Source organism: Struthio camelus, chromosome 2 (genome assembly GCF_040807025.1).
Source record: "Struthio camelus isolate bStrCam1 chromosome 2, bStrCam1.hap1, whole genome shotgun sequence".
Lineage (NCBI taxonomy): Eukaryota > Metazoa > Chordata > Aves > Struthioniformes > Struthionidae > Struthio > Struthio camelus.
In genome coordinates this window covers 135,117,303-135,142,653 of record NC_090943.1, presented here as the reverse complement: position 1 = coordinate 135,142,653, position 25,351 = coordinate 135,117,303, and the positions used below count along the sequence as shown (strand labels likewise).

Genomic DNA, 25,351 nt, shown 5'->3' with positions numbered 1-25,351 from the left:
TTCAAAAAAAACCTAAAAAGTCTCACTAATGTTGAGATAGGTTTGCTAATCTCAGTTGCTCCTTCAGCTGTAGTATTTATCCAGCTAGAACTTCACCGTACAAAGCAATGCAGGAAAGAACAGTAAACACAGGAAGGGAGTACAGGAAAAGGAAATAATAGGCTTCATTTTTTTTGGAGGAGACATTACATCATTTGCATTGCAACGTCTCCTTCTTTCACAGTCAGAATACTATTGTCCAGGTCCAAGATAAGGAACACATTTATTTAGAGAATAAATCTAGCTCAGATTTCATCATAACACCAATATTTGCCGTATTAATATTACAGTTACTCTCAGCTAATACTCAGCAGTTAATAGCATGTTGTGTGCAAAGCGAAAAGATCTAAATGAGCTGTAGGTGTAATCTGGGAACTGCTGGGCTTAGAATTTGGTTCACTCCATTTTTGGAGGGTTCCTTCATTGCTGGGTACAAGGATATAGGGATTGGTCTTCAACTGGCAGAAACCAGTTGACTTCTGCCTCCTAGTTTTTTTGTCTTTTTTTCTTTTTGACATCTTTAGAGCCCAAGACGACGAGAAGAAATTATCAGGCTACTATCAAAAACTGCAGAGAGTCTGGCCTAGCCTTTGCAGGCCAGACATTGCTCTACTTGCAGCAGACCTCATGCAGAGACTCCTGCTGTGAGATGTGAGTCAGCAGGAGGCTGAACTCTGGTGCACAGCGTGTTGGGTTGGGCTCCAGCTGCAGCTGCTGGTGGAGTAATTGCTGAAGGATGAAGGGCAGCAGCCAGTGAAGCTTCTACTTTGTCATTATGGAAGTGCTGGGCACACTGCAGATGGAAGGTGTATTTCTGGCCTGCACTTAAATCATGATCCCCTTGTCTAGAAAATGCAGTCATACATTATTGAATTTGGGCAGGAGGTAGAGAGGGACTTTCTTAAGCACAATCTTAAAAATCTAAAGAGCTTCTACAGGCAAAAAGAACAGTTCAGCTATTACAACTGTCCTGAGCCAGAAATAAACAGACGACTTCATGAGGGGCTGCTTGCTGTGTATTTTCTATGCATTCATTGCCATATATGATGTGAAGGGCAACTGTGTGTCTCTCCAGTGGTAGCAAATGTTTCTGCAATACACGCTTATGAACACATGAAGCAGTGAGCAGCATTCACTCCCCTTATCCAGCTCATGCCTAGTATGTGGGTTTGTCCTATTGTTCACACTGCCCCTAATATGCACATAAATGACTCTGAGAATTCCCAACTCCCTATTCAGCAGCAGCTCTGAAGAGGTGGATTAAGGATGCCTTGCGACCTTCATTTACCACTGCATGGTGATGACTTTGTGATTGATGACTCACCAATCTGCTTCCAGGGAGTTCCTCCCCTTTGTGAACCCTCTGTTTGCATCTCCATTGTGTCCCTGCCTGGAGCTTGCCATCTGCGCCTCAGGCGTTCCTCCACTCACACAGGTCTCTGCATAAACCTGCCCTCTTCATGCTAGTAAAATGGACTGTGCTGAAAACTGTGGTGATCAAAGCTACTTCTCACCATGTTATTGACTCTGTCTGTCAAATCTACATGTTGTGCAGGAATAGAAGCTATGAGCTTGATTAACTGGCTTAGACTACCTTTCCCTTTTCTGTTTTGCCAGTGTTGTGTCCTGTGTGGCCCAGCGTGGCAATCCCCATGCTGTGCAGTGAGCTAAGGACATGCAGAGCAGGTCCCCAGACCACCATCCTCAGCAATGTGCAGAAACAAATGGAACTGTCATAACTCACAGGAGAACAAGGGCCTATAATTTTCTGCCTGAATTGAACACATCTCTGCAAAGTTCCATGACCCAACAAGTAGAAAATAATCCAGATGACTCTGTTTATTGGTACATTGGTTAATTCTCCTCGTTTCAAAACGGTTCCTTATTTCAAAAAGGTTCCTAGTAATGCCAACGTCACTCAGCTTTATTCAGCTAAACAATGTTACATGTATAGGTTTGGCAGAGAAGTGTTCCCTTCTGCCCAAAACTGATTTCTTAATTGACATAATATCCTCTGTGCACAGTGAATGCTTTTATTAGCTTTACAGAATGTACCTCCCCTCTACAGAAAAGACATTAGTTAATGACAGCACAAGAAATACCATAAAATAAAATTAAATCCAAAATTCAAAACAGTGATGAGTATTTCTATATATATTAACATTCATGCCAAGCTTAAAACTAGTACTATTTGGACCAATATTGAATGAGATAGTAAAGAAACTACATAAGTAATGATAATTACCATTTTAAAATAGGTAACAGTGTGAATTGGAAGATTTAATGTGTTTTTTTATTTTAACGTACAGATCCATTCCCAGAATTTCACCGGACCGTGTGGACAGACCAACTGTCACAGCTGTCTATCAAGGCTGAACTAGATGAAGGCAAACAATACAGGCTTTGTGGTTCAACTGAAGCAGCAGTCTCAAAAGTTTCCATTTCTCATCCAAGGGCACTGTGGGAGCATTGTCTTCCCCCACTCTGAAAAGAGAATGGCACAATTATGCTACTGAAATTCCTCTGCAGTAGGTCTGAAAGACTGTTTATGTCCAGCCAGGGAGACAGGGGAAACTAAAAGCAAGGGTTTCATGATAGCAGGTGGGGGGAGTTTCAGGGCATATACTTCAGTGACATAACAGGCCTGATTCTTCTCATTTAGGCTGAAGCCAATGCTGGAAGATTTAACAGCAGTGGAAGAAATGGCAATGAAATTGCAACAGTAAATGCAGTGGTAAAAGTACTACCTTGAAACAAAGCTTTTCTACTGTCTTTCTGAATCAATCAGGTAATTGATGCTAATGTGAAGATCATAGCTGTAAACTAGACAGGAAAATATACTAGCCATATAGAGTTTTTGACTGTTTACCCTTTTAGGGGCCCTACTGTGTGAAGTGCTGAGTATACAGCTCTCATGGGAGTCAGATGTGCTGAGACAGAAGGCAATGACCCAAACTGTCCCTCCTAATAGCAGTAATATTCATTAGCGGTAGAGATAAACAAGTCTTGGTTTCATGCAAACACATACTATGTGTTTCAATATAAACTCTGGAAATCAGCTACTCAGGTTGCCCCAGCGCTTCTCAGTTCAGAAGTGGTAAGTGTGAGAGTGACGTTTCATTCTATTGTACTACAATCTCAGTTTTCCTAAGGTTATTTTAGTGCCAACTATAGCTCAATAAGTAATGAGTAAAAACAATTACACAATAATACACCAATCCTTAAGTGTTTGGGTGTAAATATTCACCTGCAGCTACTTTTGCTTGCAAGTAGAGTCAACACCTCCCTAGAGAGTTCCCAAAACTTTTTTTTAAAGATGGAGTGTGGAGGCAGCCAGTCACCAGCAGTGCAGTTGAGAAATTGGTGTCTACACAGAAGACAATCTACGCAATGATTTCCCTGTGCTCCCTGATTATCATCCAATATCCCCTAAAGTCACAAGGTTTGGCAGCAGGACCATTTGATGGTCAACTTGAAGAACTTTCTACTGGCTCCCTTCAACAGGAGACTGTAAGCCCTTCACAAAGCAGCTATTTTTAGTCATATTTTAGGTAATAGTATAGCAGATGCCCAGTTCTTCCTGTGGCCTTGCTATAAAGGTATAACATAAAAATATTTAATAATAACAAGTTATTCTTGGTATTTTGAAAAACTCTCAGTACATTTTTCAGTGGGCTACTGACATGAGGGTGCAGTGACCAAACCCCGCTGGTAGCGAGCAGAAAGATTTCTCTTGAGTGGAAAGACACAGGGTGAGGGTATTACATTGAACAATCTGAGCCAGTACGCTCAGAAAAAAATAGAAACTTTGTATTCTTAAGGTTCCATGTAGGCAAACTAACGCTGTGACACAGTGACACTTTCTCAATCTCAATTAGTGCTAAACTAATTAACAAAATTGTTCTATACACCACAGCAAGTAGTATCTATCTTCTTTCTTGGCTAATCCCTAGTGTGATGTAAGGGTGACTGAGTATCTAATTACTCCTTAATTGAATGCACACTTTGTACATTTTTCACTAGTTCAAGCTTAATGCTTTTAGTCCAAAAATCAAATTCAGTGAAATTAAGTTGAACTGGGATTTGGGCAGCTATTGTATTAATGGATTACTTTTGGAAAGGAACCTAATTATGAGCCAGTCAGAAGATACCAGTTGTGTTTGTTACAGAAATATATAACATATTGTCTGACAAAAGCCTAACTGTATATATTAGCAGTGTTGTTACTCATGTTTACCCATTATTCTTGTTTAAGAGTAATTTTTCTACCATGCTAAATTCAAAGCACTGTTTAACAATACATATGGTCCAGTATCGCTTTACTCAGACTAAAGGTTTACGTAGATCAAGATATCTGCTTTCTTCACTCTTCTGAAGAGCGTTTGGAAATGTAATAACTGAGCTAAATATTACACAAACGTGCATGTGTGTTATAATTAGAAAATTGTCCACATGTGCTGATTGTTTGAAGTGTATATATGTGCCTCTGAGATTTCCTTTGCTTGGGTTGATCCCTACACATAAATAGAGTCCCCACTGCTTCTGGGAGGTTCTCTGCAGGTCAGGCACCTATCCCCAAAGAAAAGCTTCCAGGATCAGCATCATAAACTGTAAACACCTGGGGAACTTGAGGGCTCTTATCACAATAACCATAGTTTAAAACAAAGAAATATTAACCAGGTGAAGCAAAATTCACAAATAATTATTCTGGAAATAAAAAATTATTGTTTCCTAAATAGTTCTGTTAATATTTCACTGCAAATTACTGAAAAAAAAAAATTAATGGCTGCATATTCATTTCTAATTCTTTCATATATTAATTTTATGTATTTATTTTCCTAACAGAGAGTAAACTTTCTTGAACAAAGCTATTTATCTGAGATAACAATGTCACTGCAAGACTGTAACTTAATCTCGGAAACAAGAGGCAGGGATAGGATCACAGAGAGATCCACACCGGTATATTTCTAAGAATCAAAAGTCCCAAGTTTCCATAGTAATAGAATACACTTATAAAGGAGAAAGATGTTAGGAACATTTCACTGTAAAAGATTACTTTTCAAAGTCATCCAAAAATGTTGAAAAAGTGCATATAAGTGGAATATGGAGAAATGAAATAGGATGGACATGATAATATGCCATTCCATCTGACAAGGAGGTAATGAGATACCTCATTGCAGCAGTCTTAGTCCAAGACCATTACACAAGATCAAAAACATTCTTCTGCTGCTTAAAAGTAGACAATTCCCTTTCTGGACAGCTTTTCCACCTCGTTTGTCTTGCCATATCCCTTACTATGGTTGTCTCACACAACATCTCCATTTTGTCCCTGAAAAAGTATCTTGTCTCCTCCTCCTTAATACCAGATTAAACTAAAAAGTTAAGAAAAATTTCAAAAGACGTGAGTAGCAAGATCACCTTAACACTGACTACATACGACCATTCTCCTATCCCATCTAAAAGACAGCGCCTGAAAGCACGGTCAGGCATGGACTTCAGAGTGTTTCAGAAGAGAAGACTCACTACCTCATTCATTTTTATGTTTCCTGTGACATCTTGTATTCATCTTCCAGGACAAGGCCACAGTTTATTCAGTGCCGTGCTCCACATCTGGCTCTGTGGATATTTAACAGTACCTAACCAACAAAAGTGTATCTTTATTTCTCTTGAGCTGTGGTGATACATAAATATGTTTTAAAAATTACAAATATGTTTTGGTTTGTAACATCATTCTGTATTTCATAGACTTTGGTGTCAGTTACAAAATATTGCTAATAACAATTACTACTGGTATTCTCTTTCTTGAGTGAGTATTACCAGCTGCACAAACATTTTCAGCATCCCAAATAACTTGATCAGTTTGGTTTTTTATCTGTTTTCAAAATATTACCATGTGCTTAACAAGAGTTTGTTTGGAAAACGCATACTTTAATTGCATGATTTTCATCCATATGAAAGAATCGGAAATTCCAAAAAGAGTAAAGATCTGTGAATATTAGGACCCTCAGTTCCAACAAAGTAATAACATTCTGCTTTAATTTCCCAGTATGACTTCATCTAGGTAAGAGAGTGTACTCCATTTCCTGATATCTTGTATAGTACTGCTGAAGAAACATCCATCCGCATGTTGTAGGCTTTCTTTTGTGCGTGTGTGGTCAAACACAGGTACCTGCATGTCCTTCTAATATCCTTGACATTTGAGAGCTGCTACATCACTAGATTTTATATCTACTCATTTGAGTCTTTATATTTTACAAAATACTAAGATTTATCATAAATGATTTAAACTTCCTACCATTTTCCCTCACCACGAATTTGCAGCATTTTCCCCAGAAGTGAAAACAACGTAGCAAGGTCTCAGTGTGTTCAGACCCTAGCTTTTGTGTTGAAATTGCCAATAAACATGATGTGAAGGGGTTTTTTTTTATGACATGTTTTCCTGATTATGCTATCAGTTTCCAAGTAGTGGTGCACAAACCATGCATGGTTTACTGTGAGCAGCTGGAAATTAAAGTCTCACAATGTTTTTTAAAAAAGGGCTGATGATAAGAGTGCGTTGTGGATTGCAAAAAGCGTGTGCTGTTGATTGAGAGCCACAAGCTAAGAAATTGGGGAGACCTTGTCAACATGAAGTAAATAAATCTCATCTAAAGGATATAGCAGAGGTCTGATTCCTAGGTTACCTTAAGATTTTGTTTAGCTTTGAGAAAGAGGCAGTAATTTTTTCTTTTTTTTTTTTTCCTTCTTCCTGTTTCCTATTATTCTACCGGTATTTATGTAATTGTAAAAGGAGCTCAGCAAAGGATTGAACAAGGACAATTCCAGTATGTTACCCATTCTGGAAGTAACTACAATTCAAAATGGTTTTCTTCCTCGTTCAGGGCTTGGTGATTCCCTGTATTGATGCTGTGGCCTGGATCAGCACAAATTCCTACTACAGTGGGCTGCCCATGACTACGGAAACCTTAAACTGTGGCTCCTGTGCCAGAGATATGTCACATGAGCAACAGAAGTTGGTACTCACTAACTTCCTCTACTAATGCTACTCCTAATTCCCTCAGCTCTAGGAAAACAAGTCCGGCTGACATAACAGGGTCAGCCTCACTGCACATCCCATTCCCTCCTATTACAATGAAGTCGTGGGAAGCCACCTGAGAAGGCAGCACTTTTCAACCATTCCTGAAGCTCTTCCTCCCGTGAACTCCCCTGTGTTCCTGGTATGTTTCCAGTAGCTCTCAGATTATGGTGTGTGGTTGAGAAGCTAAAGGTATTTGGCCCTCTGTCCCATGGTCTGCTCATGCTCTTAAATGGAAGCACGTTCTCAAGCACTCTGAAGTGGCAGCAGCATTGTGCACTGTACAGAAGCTCTTAAAGACAGGAGAACAACAGTCAGTTTTGTTAACGACATAAAGTTGAGCCTCTTTCAAAGACTGAATCGACAATTAAACCAACTGCTGCTTAAGCACAAAATCCAAAATCATGGAGACAGACAATGACTGATGAAAAACCACTTGCTGAGAAGCAGAACAAATATTCCTATTTCATCACATCTAGGAAATCAGCATTTATATTTCTTAAGAGCCAGTGTTGATAGTCATTGTTTTGCTTTTTTAAACCAGGAAAAAAGAGAAGAATGGTTATAATAACTTAATGATGCATGGATGCTGAAAGCTCACTCCAGCTTTGGATCAACACAACAGGAAAGTATAAAATCCCTGAGCGTAGGAACTTCCTCAGAGCAACTTGTCAGTGAACTTCCAGGAACCACCAAGGCAACTAGTAACTGAGAGGAAAGATATATATTAATTGGTAATGTCAACCTCCATTAAAGTGTGAAGTTCCCTGAGATCTGCTTAGACAAATAACAAAATGACAAATAGAATCACGCTGTTCTTAATTCCAGTTCTCAAAGGCAAAGCATAACTGCACAGCTCACTCTTTACCTGAAAGGCCTTTCATATGTATATTCTACCTATATCATACAACATGTAATATCACAGAGAGGAAAACGCACTACTACCTGTTTAGTAATAGCTCACTCCCACTGGCAACACTGACGCTCTCTTCAACACCCTATGGAAGGGGCAGCACATGGTTTTGCTGCCACAAGAGCAGCTCAGCAGCTCCAAAAATAAATTTGCACCACGCATTTACTAAATGCCATGGAGACTGTCACCATATGGCGCTCTCTCTTTATCTGTATTATGAAACTAATGCTGTGCTACTTTTTACTTGTCTGCTCAGACCCAACAATACCATGCAGATAGTCTCTGCAATACCAGGTATGCTGTCTCTGTTCCTCCCACCCTAAATTACTCTCTCCCATTGATCAGGTCTAACACAATCCCTCAGTATTTTAATGATGTTACATACTTCTTTCTCCTCTAATTTGAATGTGCAGCTTGGAAAGCGGTAACTATATTAAGAATAGCTTTTAATCCAAGCTAATTTCAACTACTATAATTTACAGTGCATTGGATAAACTTGCAGCTACTGACAATCTGAGGTCACCTACAGAAGTACGTGTACATATGAATGTGCATGTGTGTTTATGTAAATAAAAACTGATGCTTTTTCAGCATTTTCTGAATCAGACACAGAAGAAGTTGTTCAGGAGAACTAGAATAACATAGATAGGTCGACAGAATACATAAAGACCATCACCATACCTGGAAGACAGTTCTTGATTTATGGATGCCAAATAAAGTTAGTTCTTTTTGTAACTGGTATGCGCACTTTTTAAAAGAACACATTGAAGACCAAATTCCATTGTTTATTTGTTATGCTTAGTGGTAAATAAATTAAAGCTTACTCTTTTCAAAAGGAAGCATGTTCTAAATATGATTTTAACAAGTCATTTTTAGCACCAAGTCTTATTGCCTTCTATTAAAAGAATCTCATTGATTTCCATGACTTCTGTACTAGGCACTTATCTGACCTTCTCTGAGTCAATGAAAGCAATGCCATCTAAACTATAACATGCACGGAATCATGTTTATACACCCTGATTTGCAAAGAGATGTAGACTTGTGTATAACTCCTTAAGCATGCTGCCCTGAATTCATTATCATTATCAATGCAGGCTGATATCCACACGTTTGAAATCAGACATCTTTCTGACTCACTGTCAAAATTCTCAGTACCTTCTGTGAATTTTGCTTACAGAGTTAACCACTGATATAACAGAGGAGATGGCATTTCCATCAAATCAATTACACGTGAAGAGGAGATGGCATTTCCATCAAATCAATTACACGTGAAGTAACAAGGATTAAAGAGATGGTACGTCCATTGGAAACCACAAATAATGCTGTTTTCAGTGAAAAATACACTCCTGAAAAAGTACTTATCCATATATTACACAAGGCGTTAAGCCCAAAAATATGATAGCCTGCTGGAATATTGACGAATCACACATTTGAAAATAATGAATCAGGCCCAAAATTGACAAAAGACTAGTCTTTAATAAGAACGGTAGATTTGTGGTTTTTCTTATTTGCTTTCTAGGAGAGATAGCATTTGGTGTTCCCATTTTTAAGCTTTTCTGTATAACAATAAAAACTACAAATCTTTTTCCAGGATCATCTGAAATTTTCCGGAAGTAGCCTGATACCCTTAGCAAAGGCTCTGAGGTAAGTATCAAAAAACTAGTGGTAACACAAAGGTCACAATGCTATCCTTTCTCCCTTTTCTTTTAGAAAAGGATCTGCAGATCCCGGTGGACAAGAGGCTGAACATGAGCCAGTGATGTGCCACTGTGGCAAAGAACACCAACAGCCTCCTGGGCTGCCTTAGGAAAAGCGTTGCCAGCAGGTCAAGGGAAGTGATCCTCTCCCGCACTCAGCACTGGTGAGACTACATCTGGAGTACTGGGTCCAGTTTGGGGCTCTCCAGTACAAGAGAGACATGGATAGAATGAAGCAAGTCCAGTGAAGGGCCACAGAGATGACTAAGAGACTGGAATATCTGTCATAGGAGGAGAGGCTGAAAGAGCTGTGATTGTTCAGTCTGGAGAAGAGAAGGATCTTATCAATGCATATGAATACCTGATGGGAGGGAGTAAAGAAGATGGTGCCAGACTCTTCTCAGTGAGAGGATAAGAGGCCATGGGCACAAATCAAAATACAGGAAATTTCATTTAAACATAGAAAGAAAAAATATTATTACTGTGAAGGTGGTGAAACACTAGAACAAGTTGCCCGGAGAGACTGCGGAGTCTCCTTCCTTGGAGATATTCAAAACCCAGTCGGACAAGGCTTTGAACAATCTGCTCTAGTTGACCAGTTGAACCTGCTTTGAGCAGTGGGATTGGACTAGATGATCTCCAGAGGTCCCTTCCAACCTCAACTAGTCTATGATTCTATTTTCTTCATTGGCTAAAACATAACTGAAATTGTTCTCCCACCTGTCTGAAAACAAATCCACACTGAGCTTTCCCTCCAACTTCCTTACCACTGGATTGGCTCTATCACAGGTGGATGTGATTGAAAGAGGTTGGAAATAGAAAAAAAAAAAAGAAAAAAGAAAAAAAAGAAAAAAAAAGAAAAAAAAAGTCTTTTCCAGGGAAATGGATGTAAAAATTTCACCAGCTGCAGGAGATAAAAGCACATGAAGACTGTTTGGTAAAGGATGTATTTCAAGAAACCCCACAGAATTCAAAGACTCACTAACCCCAGGGTATGGGAGACAGATGCCTATTTGTGTAGGCTGGTTCTGTGGAAAAACAGAGTCAAAAGTGGCCAACTAGACAGCAACCTGCTTATCCCACACGCAACAAATGAGTGGTTAGAGAGAGGAGTGGAGCTAAAAAGTTCAGAAGGTGAACTTTTCTATCTGCTGTGTCCTCCTGAACACTCCCTTTAGAGCCTGGCTAGACTTCATCCTAGAACTGGAGGGGACTATTTGGAAATCTGGCCTTCTAACCACAGAGGAAAAAAAACCCTCAAACTCAACAAAAAAACAATCTGTTCTTTACCCGATATCACACACCATGGTGTATCATGCTCAGGTCATCTCTGCCTTCAGTTCAACAAACTACCACAAATTGCATGAAAGATCAACATCTTATATGCCATTTGACGATAAACCACAAAGGGCTCAGCTTTGCCAAGGTTTCAATCACGGCTGAGGAACAGATGTTCTGAAGATTTATGAACATGGCATACTTAGAGCCAGCACTCTGATTCCGTCAAAACTAATTAGACCTTTTAAGCAATCTCTTTCTACTCCTTTCTATACACCACTTAAACTGAAACATTGGTCTCCTCCTTTCCTTGACAGACTGATGAGGTCAGAACTCAACGTTCCTCAAGGTTTTTCAAGTGGCTGCACCACACTGGCGTGGAATAAAAGAGAAAATACTAGAAACGCTACAGACAGGAAAGTGCCAGCAGCCATGTGGGGCATCATGTCAGAAAGGAAGTCCACCTGTGTGTTCATAATTGTAATATTCACGGCATATCAGAGCTTCAAAATAAAAGGTGATCTCCTCTTTGAAAGCAGGGGATGCTCCCTTTTTGATCACTATGTAGATGCCATCCTGTAAACTATTATCTCGCTGTCTGCCACTGAGTCCTCATAGGAATATTCAGCCAACGTCAGAAGTTCAAGCTGAAGGACCATTATTCATTCCTACAAAAGAGGGAAGACGCCTTTTCTGAGGATATCTGACCTTTGTGGTAAGCTGCTGTCTCTCAACACCTTCCTCCTGGAGGAAACAGTGCTAGGAAAGCACTACAAAGCAAGTAGAAAGCTTTTCTTCCTCTTCTCCCTCTATGTGCAGAAGGGAGGTCACATGGTTTATTTTTAGGCTTCATATATCTAGTTCCCAGCCCATCAGAGACAAACTCAGTAGCAAGAATGTACTGTGAACCCTTGATTTGTTCTGTGCTATTTGGACTGATGCATCCAAAACTAAAAGAGAGGACTTCACCAAAAGAATTTTGTATAAATAATTCAATCAGGTGTGGAGAGTCAAGGCCCATGTCTTCTGCGTGCTCTCACAATGCCTATAGTCACAGTTCTTCAGTGCTTGAGCATCCATAATTAGCATAGCCCTGCAGTAAATACTATAATTTTACATTAAAAATTCCATCATTTAGGAATTAAAACTGCAGATTATTTCGTGAAGCATTGCCAAGGTAAATATTATTCAAAACAATTACTTACAAGTGTTGACAAATATAAAATTTCAGACATGAAAGTAAATAGGACGTTTTCATATTTCAATTCCAGCAGTTGTAAAACTCTTTCGTGCTTAAAATTCAAAGTCAGCATGTCAAGTAATTTCAGTGTTACAGAAACTTGAATTACCTGCATTGGCCTTAGGGCATTATTCACTCAGAGAAAAATTGTCCTTTAATATTGCTATGATTTTCCCAAGTAATTTTTATGCAGAGGTTGGGTTGAATTTGAATCATTCATTTCAAGATTAAACTGATGACATTTTGTGATTGCAGAGAACCATGTAATTGAGAATTAGGCTTAGGGATGTGGCCAAAATTAAATATGGGAATGAGAAAATAATATTAATGGAGGGACCAATGTTTTGTTTTCTTCTCTTAAACCCTGAGATGTTGATATTAAATGAAGTTATAAAATGCAAATACTTACTTGGAAAATATTTCAATGCTTACATTATATTGAAAGACCTTCATCAAATTGTTGGCCACTGTCCTAGCCCATTTAATGATTTCTGTCACATGCAGGAGGAAAGATAATCTTCCCACTGGATTTTAATGCATCCATTTTCGGAAGCTTTAAATTATTAATCTGTGTCAGGGGTTATCTGCTGCCTGATCATTTGTTAACTTCATCTGAAGTTGGGGGCTGGACCCAGAGAATAATATGAAAAGGCTTGACTCCATAGCAGAGTTTCAAGTGAAGTAGGGAGTTCTGTCATTGACTTAGGACAAGAATTTAATGCACAAACAAATGTCCTTACCCTATAGTGCATATCAAAGCCTTTCAGCAGTATTCTTCCAGGTGAAACTCTGGATAAATTGGTTCTCTTTATAAGCATATGGTTTTGAAGAAATGTTCAGACAGAAAAGCTGATGCCTTTATATAATGGATTCTTCCAGTAAAATAGGGTAATGAGGAGCACCCTATTGTTGTTTTATTATTTAAATAAAGTTTATTGTATGATACTAGATGAAAACTTTTATTAATTTATGTTACAAAGACGTAGGACTTACTACAGAGAGCAAATGAAGACTTTCATTCTTTTCTGAAGACTTTTCAAAGTAGTTATCTTATTAGTGATAAGCCGGGCCACTCCTATTGCACAAACAACCATAAATGTTGCTGTCTGACTTACTACTTCAGTGATAGCTAGTCTTGAGAGCAAATTTTCTTTAATCTAAGTCTCTAAGAATCTCTTTATCAGGCTTTTCATTATAGTAAAACATTGATTACCTAAGTGTAATGAGGTTTGGTGAGTAACGGTGGAGTATTGAGGGAATTTTCCTTGTAATTGATAGAGGCTGGGGGAACACGACATGGGAAGTTTTAATAACTGAGGTGTGGATAATGCAGGTTCACATGTGTATTAGCTCTTGTGCACTGAATCCAAAGTTATCTCTAAATTCTTGCTCTGTGAGCCAGTCGGGACTAGAAGCATCACTGAGGATAAGCAGAAACAACTACCTTGATAAACGAAATAATGTGAAAAATTAGCCATGATAGAAGTTAATTAATCAGCCTCCTCTTGCATCTGCACTGGTTTTGCACAAGACTCATTGTCACGTTGGGAAAGTACAGCATTCTAACACAGGGAGAAGGAATCCAAAAAGAAACCTTCCAGAATTAGTACCCTGTTTCTTCTAGTGTATAACACTAGAAGGGCTAGAAGGACTACGATTGACCTTATAAGAACACATCAAGAAATCAACCAGTGTACTTCCATAACTGGGAAATCTATCACATAACCTTCGGTGTAATATGCTGCTGCTCATTGCAATAGGAGAACTTTTAAAGCTGCAAGAAATAACTGTGATCTAACCTCACCTGATCCACTATCTACTGAAGTCAACACAAAGATTCCAATTCACTCAACTGCATATTGGATTCCAGCCACTGAAGCACCTAATTCTTAGCATTTCAGAAAGGTAAACTAAACTGTTTTTACCACAGGATAAAACAAAATATTACAGAGTCAAGATTTATAGTTGTGACAATGTACTCCATGCATTTTCTCTTGTAGCAAAATCTCCCCAGTGAAAATTATTTCAATGTTTTGATTGTTCTGCTAAGCTTTTACTCACCTGAATAATGATTTATTTTTGTTTTTCTTCCTCTTCTGCTACTGGAATGCAGCCCTGATGACTCTGTCACTAAGTGGCTGAGTTGGTCTAAAGTTATCTCCTAAGATTCCATCGCAGCCCTCTAAAAGTTCTGCACCTTTAACATGTGTCCTCAATCTACGAAATTCTTCTATCTGAAAAAAAACAAACATGAAGAAGCTGAGATATATTCTTCACCATGGGACTCATGATCAAAAGCAGCCATGCCCAGCCACTGTTGCAGCTTTGAATCTTTGAGTATTTACATACCACATATTTAAATATTCACTATTATCATTTTAATATAATTGCCAGCATTGTCAAAACATGTAACATGTAATATGTAGGGAAAAAGAAGAACTTTTATGCACATGGTTTTGCAAACTTATCCTCCCCATTTTCATCATTTTTGGGGGGATCTATATCCTTCCTCTCCATTGTAGATTGCATCCCACATATCAACCGCACGGTTTTTACATCAGGGTAATCATTGTAGTCTTCTTCAAAGAAGTGCATTTCAGCAATAACTCAGTCAACTAGAAACTGTTATGAATTTTTTTCAGTAATTTATTTATTACCTGAAATCGTTGCTTCATTTAAATAAAAATTATTTGCTAAAGCAGGAGCATTTTGATCAGACTCCCAACTTCAGATGAAATCTGACGACACTTTACACTGAAAAGCATCATGTTTTTTCCAGTCGAAATGAAACTACACTTCGAGGTTCTGCAGATGTGGGTGCTACATATCTTTTTTATCAAATATAATTTTGGAATTTTTAAAGGGTCATATAAAATACTTCAGCTGATCCAAAGGAAATATATTTCTGACTTATTAATCTCACTTTTCGAGATTTTTTTCAGTTTTATCTGATTTAGGTTGGTGATAAATGTCAGTAGCTTTCATCTCCATACTCAGTATCATCACTGAGCTACGTGTGATACAAAACTAAGAAAATCATTGCATCTTTCGGCAACATTACACCTCACTGTTCCCTAGTATTGTTTTTAGAAGTCTGAGTGGTTACAATTATTCAAAAAACTGCATTTTTTTTTTGCTTTGGCATGTTGAAAAACTGTCCGAGCTGTACACAGCAAACCCACCTGAAGGCTGACTCATGTAGGCTGAGCCTCTTGTACTTCTCACACTGACCGTGATGCCTCACTATCCAGCTCAGCTGTACCTTGAAACTGAAGCTATACAGAAAGCATAATGGGGCCTTAAATATTTTATCATTTATCATTTTATCAGCTGAGAGATTAGAGAGTAAGTGAGAACTACCCCATGAAACACACCCTATCTGACTAAAGAGAGAATTCAAATCTAATCCCAGAATTAAAAGAAATGAGGTACTAAACAGCAGGTAATGGCATTTTTATTCCTGTATTGCCTGCAGAGAACTACTGAACTCAAAAGACAACTGCTTTCATTGTTGTTTTCCACTCTACAGCATAAATGAAATAGACTTATTTAGTTGTTTCAGAGGCTAGCTCTGCTCTGCTGTTTTTTCCTCAAAAATCACTGTTCCTAGAAATCGACACTCTTCTGCTGCTTGCAGCTGACATATAAGGCAGCAACTTACACTGAAAAGATGAAAGGCAGAAAAAACTGTGAAACTCCTTTAAAGTGCTTTTAAGGGCAGATCCTTATTTTGGAAGTGTTTTTTATCTTTATTTAAATCAAACTGATAACAAACCCACTACAGGCTTGTGAACTGAAAAAGTCGTCAGGACTCAGATGTTGGTAAATCACTGACTGGGTTCTATAAGATAGCCTCTATCACCATTGCAATCAACATTGCAAAGTCTGAAATAAATGTCGTTTAGGAAGGAGCATTTTACAAGCATATGGTATTTGTCTGATCTTTTGAGAATGAGGATTTCAAATAAACATAGATGAAGGAGAGGGGACAGCTGACTCTGCAAAGCTGGCATTTGTGAACTATCTGCTACTAAAGCAGCTTCCAATTTGTGCAGTCAAGAAAGTAAGATTGACCTGATCCCCATGCCTGTCCTTTAGTCTGCAGGGAAGTCAGGAATTGCAGCTGCACTCTGGGGGGATCACTTCTGAGCCTGCTAGCCTCCTGGTTCAGTCTTGGATATCATGATTCAGACCCATCTGACAGAGACCCTCTAAATACATGGTTGTCCACTTCACTCGTGAGAAGTGGTTCTGTCAAAACGCCTGCCTAAAAAGAATGCTAGCTGTGCTGATACTACTTTTCCCATTAAATTTCCATGTGGAAAAGGGAATGTGTGCGCCCCACTGATTCTGCTTCATCTGACATGGGATCATTTACTATCTCCTCCCCACCTTCTTATCCCAGTCTTCTCACAAATCAGTGCTGTGAAGTACACCTTGTAGGACTATAGAGGAAATAGGTACTTTTGAGGGACACAGATACGAATCCTTGGATATTTACACACTTTTCAACAGGAAGAGCCATGCATAAAAGTTCTTCTCATGCCCAGAAGACCCTGAGCATGACGCAGTCCTGTTTACACCGCAATTCAGGATCAAATTCTACCCAGTGGAAGAGTAAATCCACAAAGTTAACATTCACGTATCCACTGAGCAAAAACAAAGTTTATACTTTGCAGAATTTTCAGGGAACGTTTATGCTACTTCCCCACATTTATTTGCCCAATACCGCTTTATTCTGTTTTACTTAAATATTTGCTGAAGAATAGAACAAATAAATAAAATAAAGAATATTTGCATGTTTTCTCTGTGCACATTTCTTTCACATGAGAAACAGGAACATTATGATTTTCCTTGAAAATTTCATATGCCTTCATGAAAGCAGACCTGTTTCCCAGTGAACAGAATACCATGAACCTCACAGAGCGCTTTATTTCACAGACTACACAGATTTTGTATAATTTCTACTCTGTCTATGATAGTTACTATTTCTGTCCTTTAAAATGATTTGATTTTTCATCCGCTGGACAAAAGGACTAGAGACCTAGCTGCTCAATACATAAACCAGTTAAGTCCAATGATGAGTACAGCAGAAAGACAGCTCCTCGCTGTATCACTGTTTAAGATCCCTACTCTGACTAGCTTAGACAACGTACTTGTTCTGTGCTTCAGTGAACCACAAAGCAAATCATTCACAAAATGTCCAATTTTAAAAATATATAGCGGAAAGAAGTATGAGAAAGTCCTTCCCCATTTCTTCCTGCTCTTTATAGGCCTAGTAGGAGGGAGTTTTCTATTTTTTCCTTATATTTCTGCAGTATGCACACACGGGCTGGGTGTTTCACAATAGCAGTCAACACGTAATTCCTTCTGTGCTGTATATTTTAACATGAGACAAGTGAGGATGGTAAAAAGACAAAAGGAGGATGTGCAAAAAGAGTACTGTCAACAGGAGGACGTAGCTTTCCAGACAAGCTTTGATCTCCTTTCCACTGAGGTGAATAACGTAACTCCAAGAATCAGACTGCAAAGCCCTTATTCTCAGTGGAGAACATTCACTTGCACATTTTATCCAGACTTCATAGAACTATTTGTGAAAGAAATCACTCTCTGAAGGAAGTAAGGACCAAAGCATCAAGTCACAGATTTCAGTGTAAGCAGAATCAGGCTCTAGAAATGCACGTGCTGATGCTGCAGTCCTAGTTTGCTCTTTTGCTATTCACATAACCAACACCTTCAGATCACAGCTGCTGAAGTGAGCTGCGTATGGAGATGATTCTCCTTTTATTTACATTGGCTTAAATCAGGAGTAACTCCACTGCATTCAGCTGAACTTTACCATTTAAAATTGTCTTCAGGAGAAAAAGATTCTCTACTTTGAAATGGTCAGCCTATTACACCTACGGGAAAATAGTTACTTCTCTATTGTTTTATGATAAGCAAATATGAAATTATACAGGTATGCCCATAAACAAGAATTGTGATTTTATTCATTTTGTTTTCCCTTGTGTCTCACAGTATGTTAAGCTAATCAATATCACTATGCTAATTACAGGAAATGAGAATGTGAATAAGTATCTTGTCTCCAATGTATTCACCTTCAGAGGAAGGCAATAAACCCTACTCTATATCTGATTGTGTCATTCTTTATTATAATTTATTATTGACACTCAGGAGCTGATTATTTTATGGCCTGATGCATGAAAAAACAGAAAGCCCTAAATCTGTCTCTTACCTGCGATAATCACAGATGCTACTAGTAGTTATATTAATGGTTTGAAGTTTCATAAACTGTGTTCATTCATATCCCAGAGAATACAGTTCTACAAGTTAATGACACATGTAAAAAATATGTATTTAAATTAATTAGAAATGCATTTTCACTGATAACTATGCTTTACTGCTACAAGCACGGTTAATAAAATTAAATGCCTTTACCAGCCTTCCATGGATGATTCAAAAAGGTATATGTTATACTACATCCTCTTATTTTCCAGAGTCAAGAGTTCTGGTATTTCTAACATCTCCTTAGATGGAATCTCTCTTATGTCCTCTCACCCATATGCACAAATAGTCCAGACACTTAGTTGCAGCCAAAATGTTGAATACAAGTTAAAGACTTGGAAGTCCTCTTATTTACCCACATCATATCTGGATGATTAGCTGCCATTTTATAAAATATACTTTATCTTTAAAAATTATTCTGAATCTAATAATGCCAGTAGACATACGTTTTCATTTACTCCATAGTAAGTAAACATAAGACTTATCCTTTCATAAGCGAATAAATACCAGAGTCATAATAGGATATACTTAAGTTGCAGCTAACTTACAAATAAATTTATTGGGAACTACTGCTTTTATCCTAAGATTAGAACTAAAATCCAGTTTTCATATGAGAAGAAACAGTGTCAATTTCAAATGAGAAGTTGTTAGAATATTTTGATAGCATTACTAGTAAAATTTTAGACTATTAAAGCTGAAACAATTTAAATTTTAATTTACTACCTTTTATGCTTTTCTTTTTCCTACTGTTTGCACACTTTTCAGAACAGGCAGTAAAAATTAAAGCAGTTTCCCTTAGACTATACCCACATTTCTTCAGCTGGGATTCACAGACTGCAGGATAACACTCATTTGCTCAATGCCAGCTGTTTTCACTGGGATTATCTGTAGACAGGTTTGAAATGTTCTCTATAGAGAGGTTCGTGTGAATTGGGTATTTTTTTAAAAAGTACTTAAAAATACATATATGTGATATCAAATTGAAACAGGCAGTTTTCATTAGCCACTCACTATCAAGTAGAACTAAAAAAAGAGCAAGGTAAGTTAAATATAGTTCAATGCAATATAGCTAAACTACACTATGTTAACATTTTTCATTCTCCAGGACATAGTGTCTCCCAGTGTTTTTTTGTTCCTTTAACATCAAAGAGCAGTGGTATTTGAAAGCTTACGATTACAAAGAATTGAATTTCCTTTGCCTACTGACTTCTTTCTTTCTTTCCTTTTCTTTCACTTTAGCAAAGAATTATTTTAAATGCAGATGATAAATGATAACAAGGAAACAAGGTTTTTCATCTCTGACCTTTATATTGCTTTCAGTGAATCAAAAAGCTTAACCTTTACTTGAAAAGTCATGTACTGATCTAATGGGATCTTCAAGGAGAAGCAGATATAATGCCCTGATATATGTATTTGCACGCTATAACCTTTAGCTCGTAACCATATTCTAAGGTCACTTTAAGCACAGCTGTTACCTGCACTTGGGACACAGTCAAAGGATAGCGAAATAATATCCAGGTGACACCTTCACTGCAGGGCGGAATGGTTAGGGAGCCTTCATACACCCAGTAGTCACGTAGTAGAGGATCTGAAATTAAAAGAATTGTTGAATTTTTATGACATTAAGGAAGAGGACTGTGACCTTTAATTATGATAGCTTATGATATCCATGGGCTTGTTCATATGACAAAGTTAGTATGCAGTAAGCTAAGGTGTGAATTTATAGCCTGCTGAGTACTGTCCACTACTTTCTCATGTGAACATACATGAGTACATGGTCACTAACTCCACTCTGAAAAAGAGGTTAATGGTCACTAACTCCGCTTTGAAAGAGAGGTTAATATGGTGTCACGTTGTGTTGTAAGTCTCCTCACTTACTTTACAGTAACTTCTCCCTGCAAATTACTACTTTATAGATGAACACGTCACTTTACAGATGTGAAAAATAACATGCACCCAACTCCTCAAAGTTACACAGAAAATAAATAATATGGTGGTAAAGAGCCTCCAGGTTTCCTGATCCCACATTCCCTGCTGTAATAAATCTCTTAGAGCTGCCTTCCTTTGCACCTAGCTCCACATGCTTGGAAGAGGGGATGGAGGAATTAGATCTCTTTTTGTCGCTCTGGACAATTAGAATCTCAAGCCCAATAATGCATGGAGCTTAAAGTTCACTGCTGGATCAAGATCTAAATTTCTTATCTCTTGCTAACAGAGGCGGAAAACATTAGTGTCAAAAGCTGTAAGAAAAATCCCGTTTAGAAGGTAGAGGCGTGAAAAGGGCTGTGGTGATTCCATTTGGACTGAATTCTATATTTAGGATATGTTTTAAGGATGAATTTACTTAATTTTGTAGAAAAAAAAAATCAGTGAAAACAACTCAGCTCAAATTGTTTAGTTCAGAATTCTTGTGACACACTTATTTGAGATACACTCAAAAAGATACACTCAACTTTTATCAGAGTTTTAACTCTGCACGCAACAACTTTGATTTTAACGATTAAATCCCCCAGAGATTCCAATTGCACCGCACTTCAGGAGTGAGATGAAGTAGGACTGTCCTTTGCTGCTGCAGGCCACATTCACAGATGACTCCCCGACACAGCTTATGAATTATGTAGAAAAAACTGCCTGATTTGAAAAGAGGGGATAAGAATCAAACCTAGAGAGAAAATGGAAACGGAGGGAGACTCATTCGGAGAGAGAGCTAGGGAACATTGTGACCAGCCTGACAAGGACAGAATGGGATGCTGGAAACTGGAAAAAGTTTGCTCAGTTGACCTAACCTGTTCCTGCCATTTCACTAGTAGCTCAGAGGAATATCATTAGAATTAAACCTTGCTAATGAAGCATGTGATTGTCAGGACATGGTTTTTGTTTTATTGGTGTAATTTTCTTTTACAGTTAGGGGATTACATAGAAAATCCATTGAAATAAAGTTGCATTGTCAAACACTCAAAAGTTCAGAGTTGCAAGAATTAATTCAGCCCATCCTGTGCATGCACTGTGACAGTCTCATGGTATGATTATGTATGATTTTTCTAGACAACTTTTCATCATATAGTTGCAAAGATGGATGATATTCTCTTGAATAGCAGCTACCAACATTTGGCTTTCCCATTATTCAATATGTGGTCCTAGATCTTCTTTTTTCCACGCTATTCAAATCCTGCCTGTTAGAGGACCTAATTTTTCATTTCCTCATGGTGACTTCTAAAGCACTCATTTCTTCACTAAGTGCTTCATAAACATGAATTAATCTATTGTTCCAACACCCCAGTGTGGTGAGGAAAGATAGATTATTCCCCCGTTTTAAAGCTGGGGAACTGAGATACAGAGATATTAAGGTCAAATGCATCTATTTATTTGAGATGTGCAACATGAGATGCTTAGAACCTGATTTCTCAGAGTAGTTAACTTTCTATAGCACTTTATGCATTCAGAGCACTGCTCCCATTGACTTCAGTTGCAGGTGTAAGCACTCAGTACTTCTGCAAATCAGACCCCATGATCTCAAGTCGGGCACCTAGAAAATGAGGAACACATAGTTAGAGATCACTTGTTAAAAATTAGGTTTATGTGACTTGATTAGCATCTAACAGGAACTGTGAAGCAGGGGTCCTGTAAAAAATAATTTCTGGTCATGCAATTAAAGGATGTTTTATAATGCATATGTATAAAGGGCACAGGCAGCCTTAATTCCTGCAATTCCTAATTGCTGAGCAATTGACTTTGCAACCCAAACAATGTGCTTCTGATATAGCTAATATAGGTTAGTACAGATCAGAGTTTCTTCGCAAAATCAAGTTTAAAATTTTTGCCACTATGACATGAAAGTTAGCTTAGAAACATTCACTGAAGAAACATTTTTCTTCTAGAAACTCATTTTTTCAAGACAAGGTAGAGTAAGTGACTGTTTCCTTATTGTTACTCTCTAAATTTTTACTACATGAATTTGAATTTCCTCCCATTGACATTGTTCCCTGCATGTTATAAAGGTGTCGTAGCATTTATATGGTCTTTTGATGCTACCAGAAAGCCAGTTTGGCAAGTGGATAACCTTATGCTCTCTTGGGCAAAAATAGGCACTGTTTGAGGAATATCAGCCTCCTATTTTATGCGGAAGTAATGCAAGGATTACGCATAGCTCCCCCTCCAGGTGAGAATAACAAATCATGGAGAAAGCTAGCCACAGGACTGCTGAGGCTACATGAACTGTAGGGATGCTACAACGTCACATTCCACTCACATGATGCAGGTGCAAAGTTACCTTAAGTACCAAAGGGACTTTTTCTCTACTTGTATTAGCACCATTAGGTGCAAAATGCACTACTGAGGATATCCTCTCAGGCTTGCAGACAATTGTTTTGATCAAGATTATCTCAGCTTCTGCAATTAGCTTCAAATAAACAATGTCTTTAGAGCTATTTTATCTCAGCATGGGTCTGTGCCCTTAATGAGTCCTACCACCTGGGGAGAGGGGCTGTAACTACCTTCGAGTATCAGTTATCCTCCTTCTCATTAATATGATCCAGCTGTATTGCAGAGGTAATGCTTTTGAGACTGTTAATGGGCACAGTAAGGAACAAGACGGACATTCATTGGATAATTTCCAGATAGACAAAATTTCTTTCCTGTGTTAAGACAACATGTTAGATAATGTTAGACAACATTATCTCCTCATGTCAGAAGTGATAAAGAGCTTTGCCAGTAATCCACCCACACAAAAGTAAGTAAAAGCACCTACCTGGCAATAAAGAGTTGGGATTAAAACAGGGTATTGTTTTGGACTTTCCCTGAAAAATGAATACAAATCAATCTCATTTCTAGTTTCTTACTAAAACAAAGATGAATGGAAGGGGAAAACACACTGTGTGTTGTTTTAGGGCTAAGCCTTGAATTCCTGTCCACAGCAACCACATTAAAAGCCTCCATTTATTCACCATTGCATTTGTCCTTGCAGCTATGCAAACACCTTTTTTTTTTTTTTTGTATTTTGAATTTTAAATCCAAGGTTATCTCATTAATTTTTTCACTCGATGCTTTTTGTACTTGCGCTTCTTTCAGATCCCAACCTTAAAATTCCCTACATGAATTTTAGTGCTCCTATACAAAATGTAGTTGTTGACCAAGGGCCAAAGTGAGCTTTTTCTTGATCAGCATAGCTAACATCTACTAAAATAAAGCTGGTTGGATGTATTTAATGAAAACAAATTTTATGTACGCACAAAGCATGTTTCAGGCTGACCCTCTAAAGACCAACCTGCTGACAATGACTTGGCCTTTCATGACCTTCATCTTCTTAGCTGTACCTTCAGTAATGAAACCGCATAGCATTCTGTACACTGCTGCTCTTTTTCACAGATATCTAAATAAACTATTAGTTTTTAAAATTAATCAGGATGCCTAAGTCTACCATATATTATCAGACTAAAATAATATTTTAGATTCCCTTCTAGTAAGTTTCTCATTTTTCTACACTCAGCATCCACTAAAGTGAGTGGATAGTTTCTCCAGGCCCATATAGAAAACTTTTCATTCACAGATCTCAAAATACTTTATAATCAAAGGTAAGCATGACTATGACAGAGAGAGTGAAGCAGAGAGATTAAGTAACTTGTCCAAGGTCACGCAAGATAGCAACAAAATTCCGAAGAGCACCCAGATCACCTCAATCCTGCTACACTTTTTTATCTGTCCTTCACGCTCCCTACACGTAATCCACCTGACAAGGCTGCTTTGTGCTTTGGCTGTTTTCCCACTGCAAGTTAATACGAGTGTTCAGTTTATCTATTTTTCCCTCTATGGCGAAAACCAGACAAGTTTGGACATGCCGCCATTGGGGATCCCTGAGCATGTTGCAGTGCTTATATTCACATTGACTCTGTACTGATAATCACTGAAAATGTAGTACTTGAAATCAGTTTCTAGTACAGGAGATGAAACTTTCCTTTGGTCAAAAAAGGAAGCAACTACAAGGTCTGTATATTGCCTAAAAATACTGTAAAATGATAACCTTCTGATGCAGGCCACGGGACTATGGCTTTCACATGTGGTTTTACTACAAACAAGTCTGAAACCATTCTCCTGGCTTCAGTGTTTCACATATACCCTTTCCCTCACTTACTCCATCTCTGGTCAGTGAAGGTAGTATTTCTTCAGACAATGCCTTACCTTGTACTGGATGTCCTGGAGAATTTCAGTCACAGCCTTTAGGCCTACATGTTCTTTCCCTATCTGAAATACAGTAAGCAAAGATGGATTTCAGTATTCTGTTATTTCTGAAACTGTGAGGCAAGACAGAGGTCAACCAGTACAGTGAGTTCTGTAGTTGTTTTTAGTGAAGCTATATAACCTTGCATTAGCCAAATACACTGTTACATGGCAACTCTAAACACTTATATCACATACAATAAAGTCATCAGCAAAAACTAAATGAGGTTTAAATAACTTTAAGGCAGAGATAGAAACTGACAGAACAAGAAAAGGAGCCAAAGTTAAGTTTGGTAAGTCTTAACTAACCTTGTTTTGCAGCATATGCTGCATATAGGGTCAAAATCATGTAGCACCGTGACATATAAATGCCAAGGTTTCAGTTTGTCCTCACCAGTTTTTGTTAGAAAAGTACACAGAAAGGAACAGAGTGAACAAACACCAGACATTTTTTCAATTTGTTCCCACAGCTTTGCAAATCCGGGCCCAAGGTACCTCTGAAGCTCAAGGAAGTTTCGTCTGACTGCAGAGTGCAGAACGACAGATCCCCTCGCGCACATGCGTCTCTAAGCTTCTGCAGGCGAAAGCCTAGCTACACACAGCCTGCAGCA

At 38.2% G+C, this 25,351-nt stretch overlaps 1 protein-coding gene across 2 annotated transcripts in view; it reads right to left on the bottom strand.

Annotated features, from left to right (window-relative positions):
• Positions 1–1,863: 1,863 nt before the first annotated feature.
• The window catches only part of CA8 (carbonic anhydrase 8), a 49,195-nt gene continuing 25,707 nt past the window's right edge, over positions 1,864–25,351 (bottom strand). For both annotated transcript variants that reach the window (XM_068932633.1, XM_068932634.1), the window contains 5 exons: positions 24,702–24,764; positions 23,275–23,323; positions 20,003–20,115; positions 14,304–14,476; positions 1,864–2,523 (listed from right to left, as the gene is read on the bottom strand). In XM_068932633.1, coding sequence (XP_068788734.1) covers positions 14,342–14,476; positions 20,003–20,115; positions 23,275–23,323; positions 24,702–24,764 — 360 coding nt within the window. In that variant the 3' untranslated portion in view covers positions 1,864–2,523; positions 14,304–14,341. The remainder of the gene's footprint in view (positions 2,524–14,303; positions 14,477–20,002; positions 20,116–23,274; positions 23,324–24,701; positions 24,765–25,351) is intronic.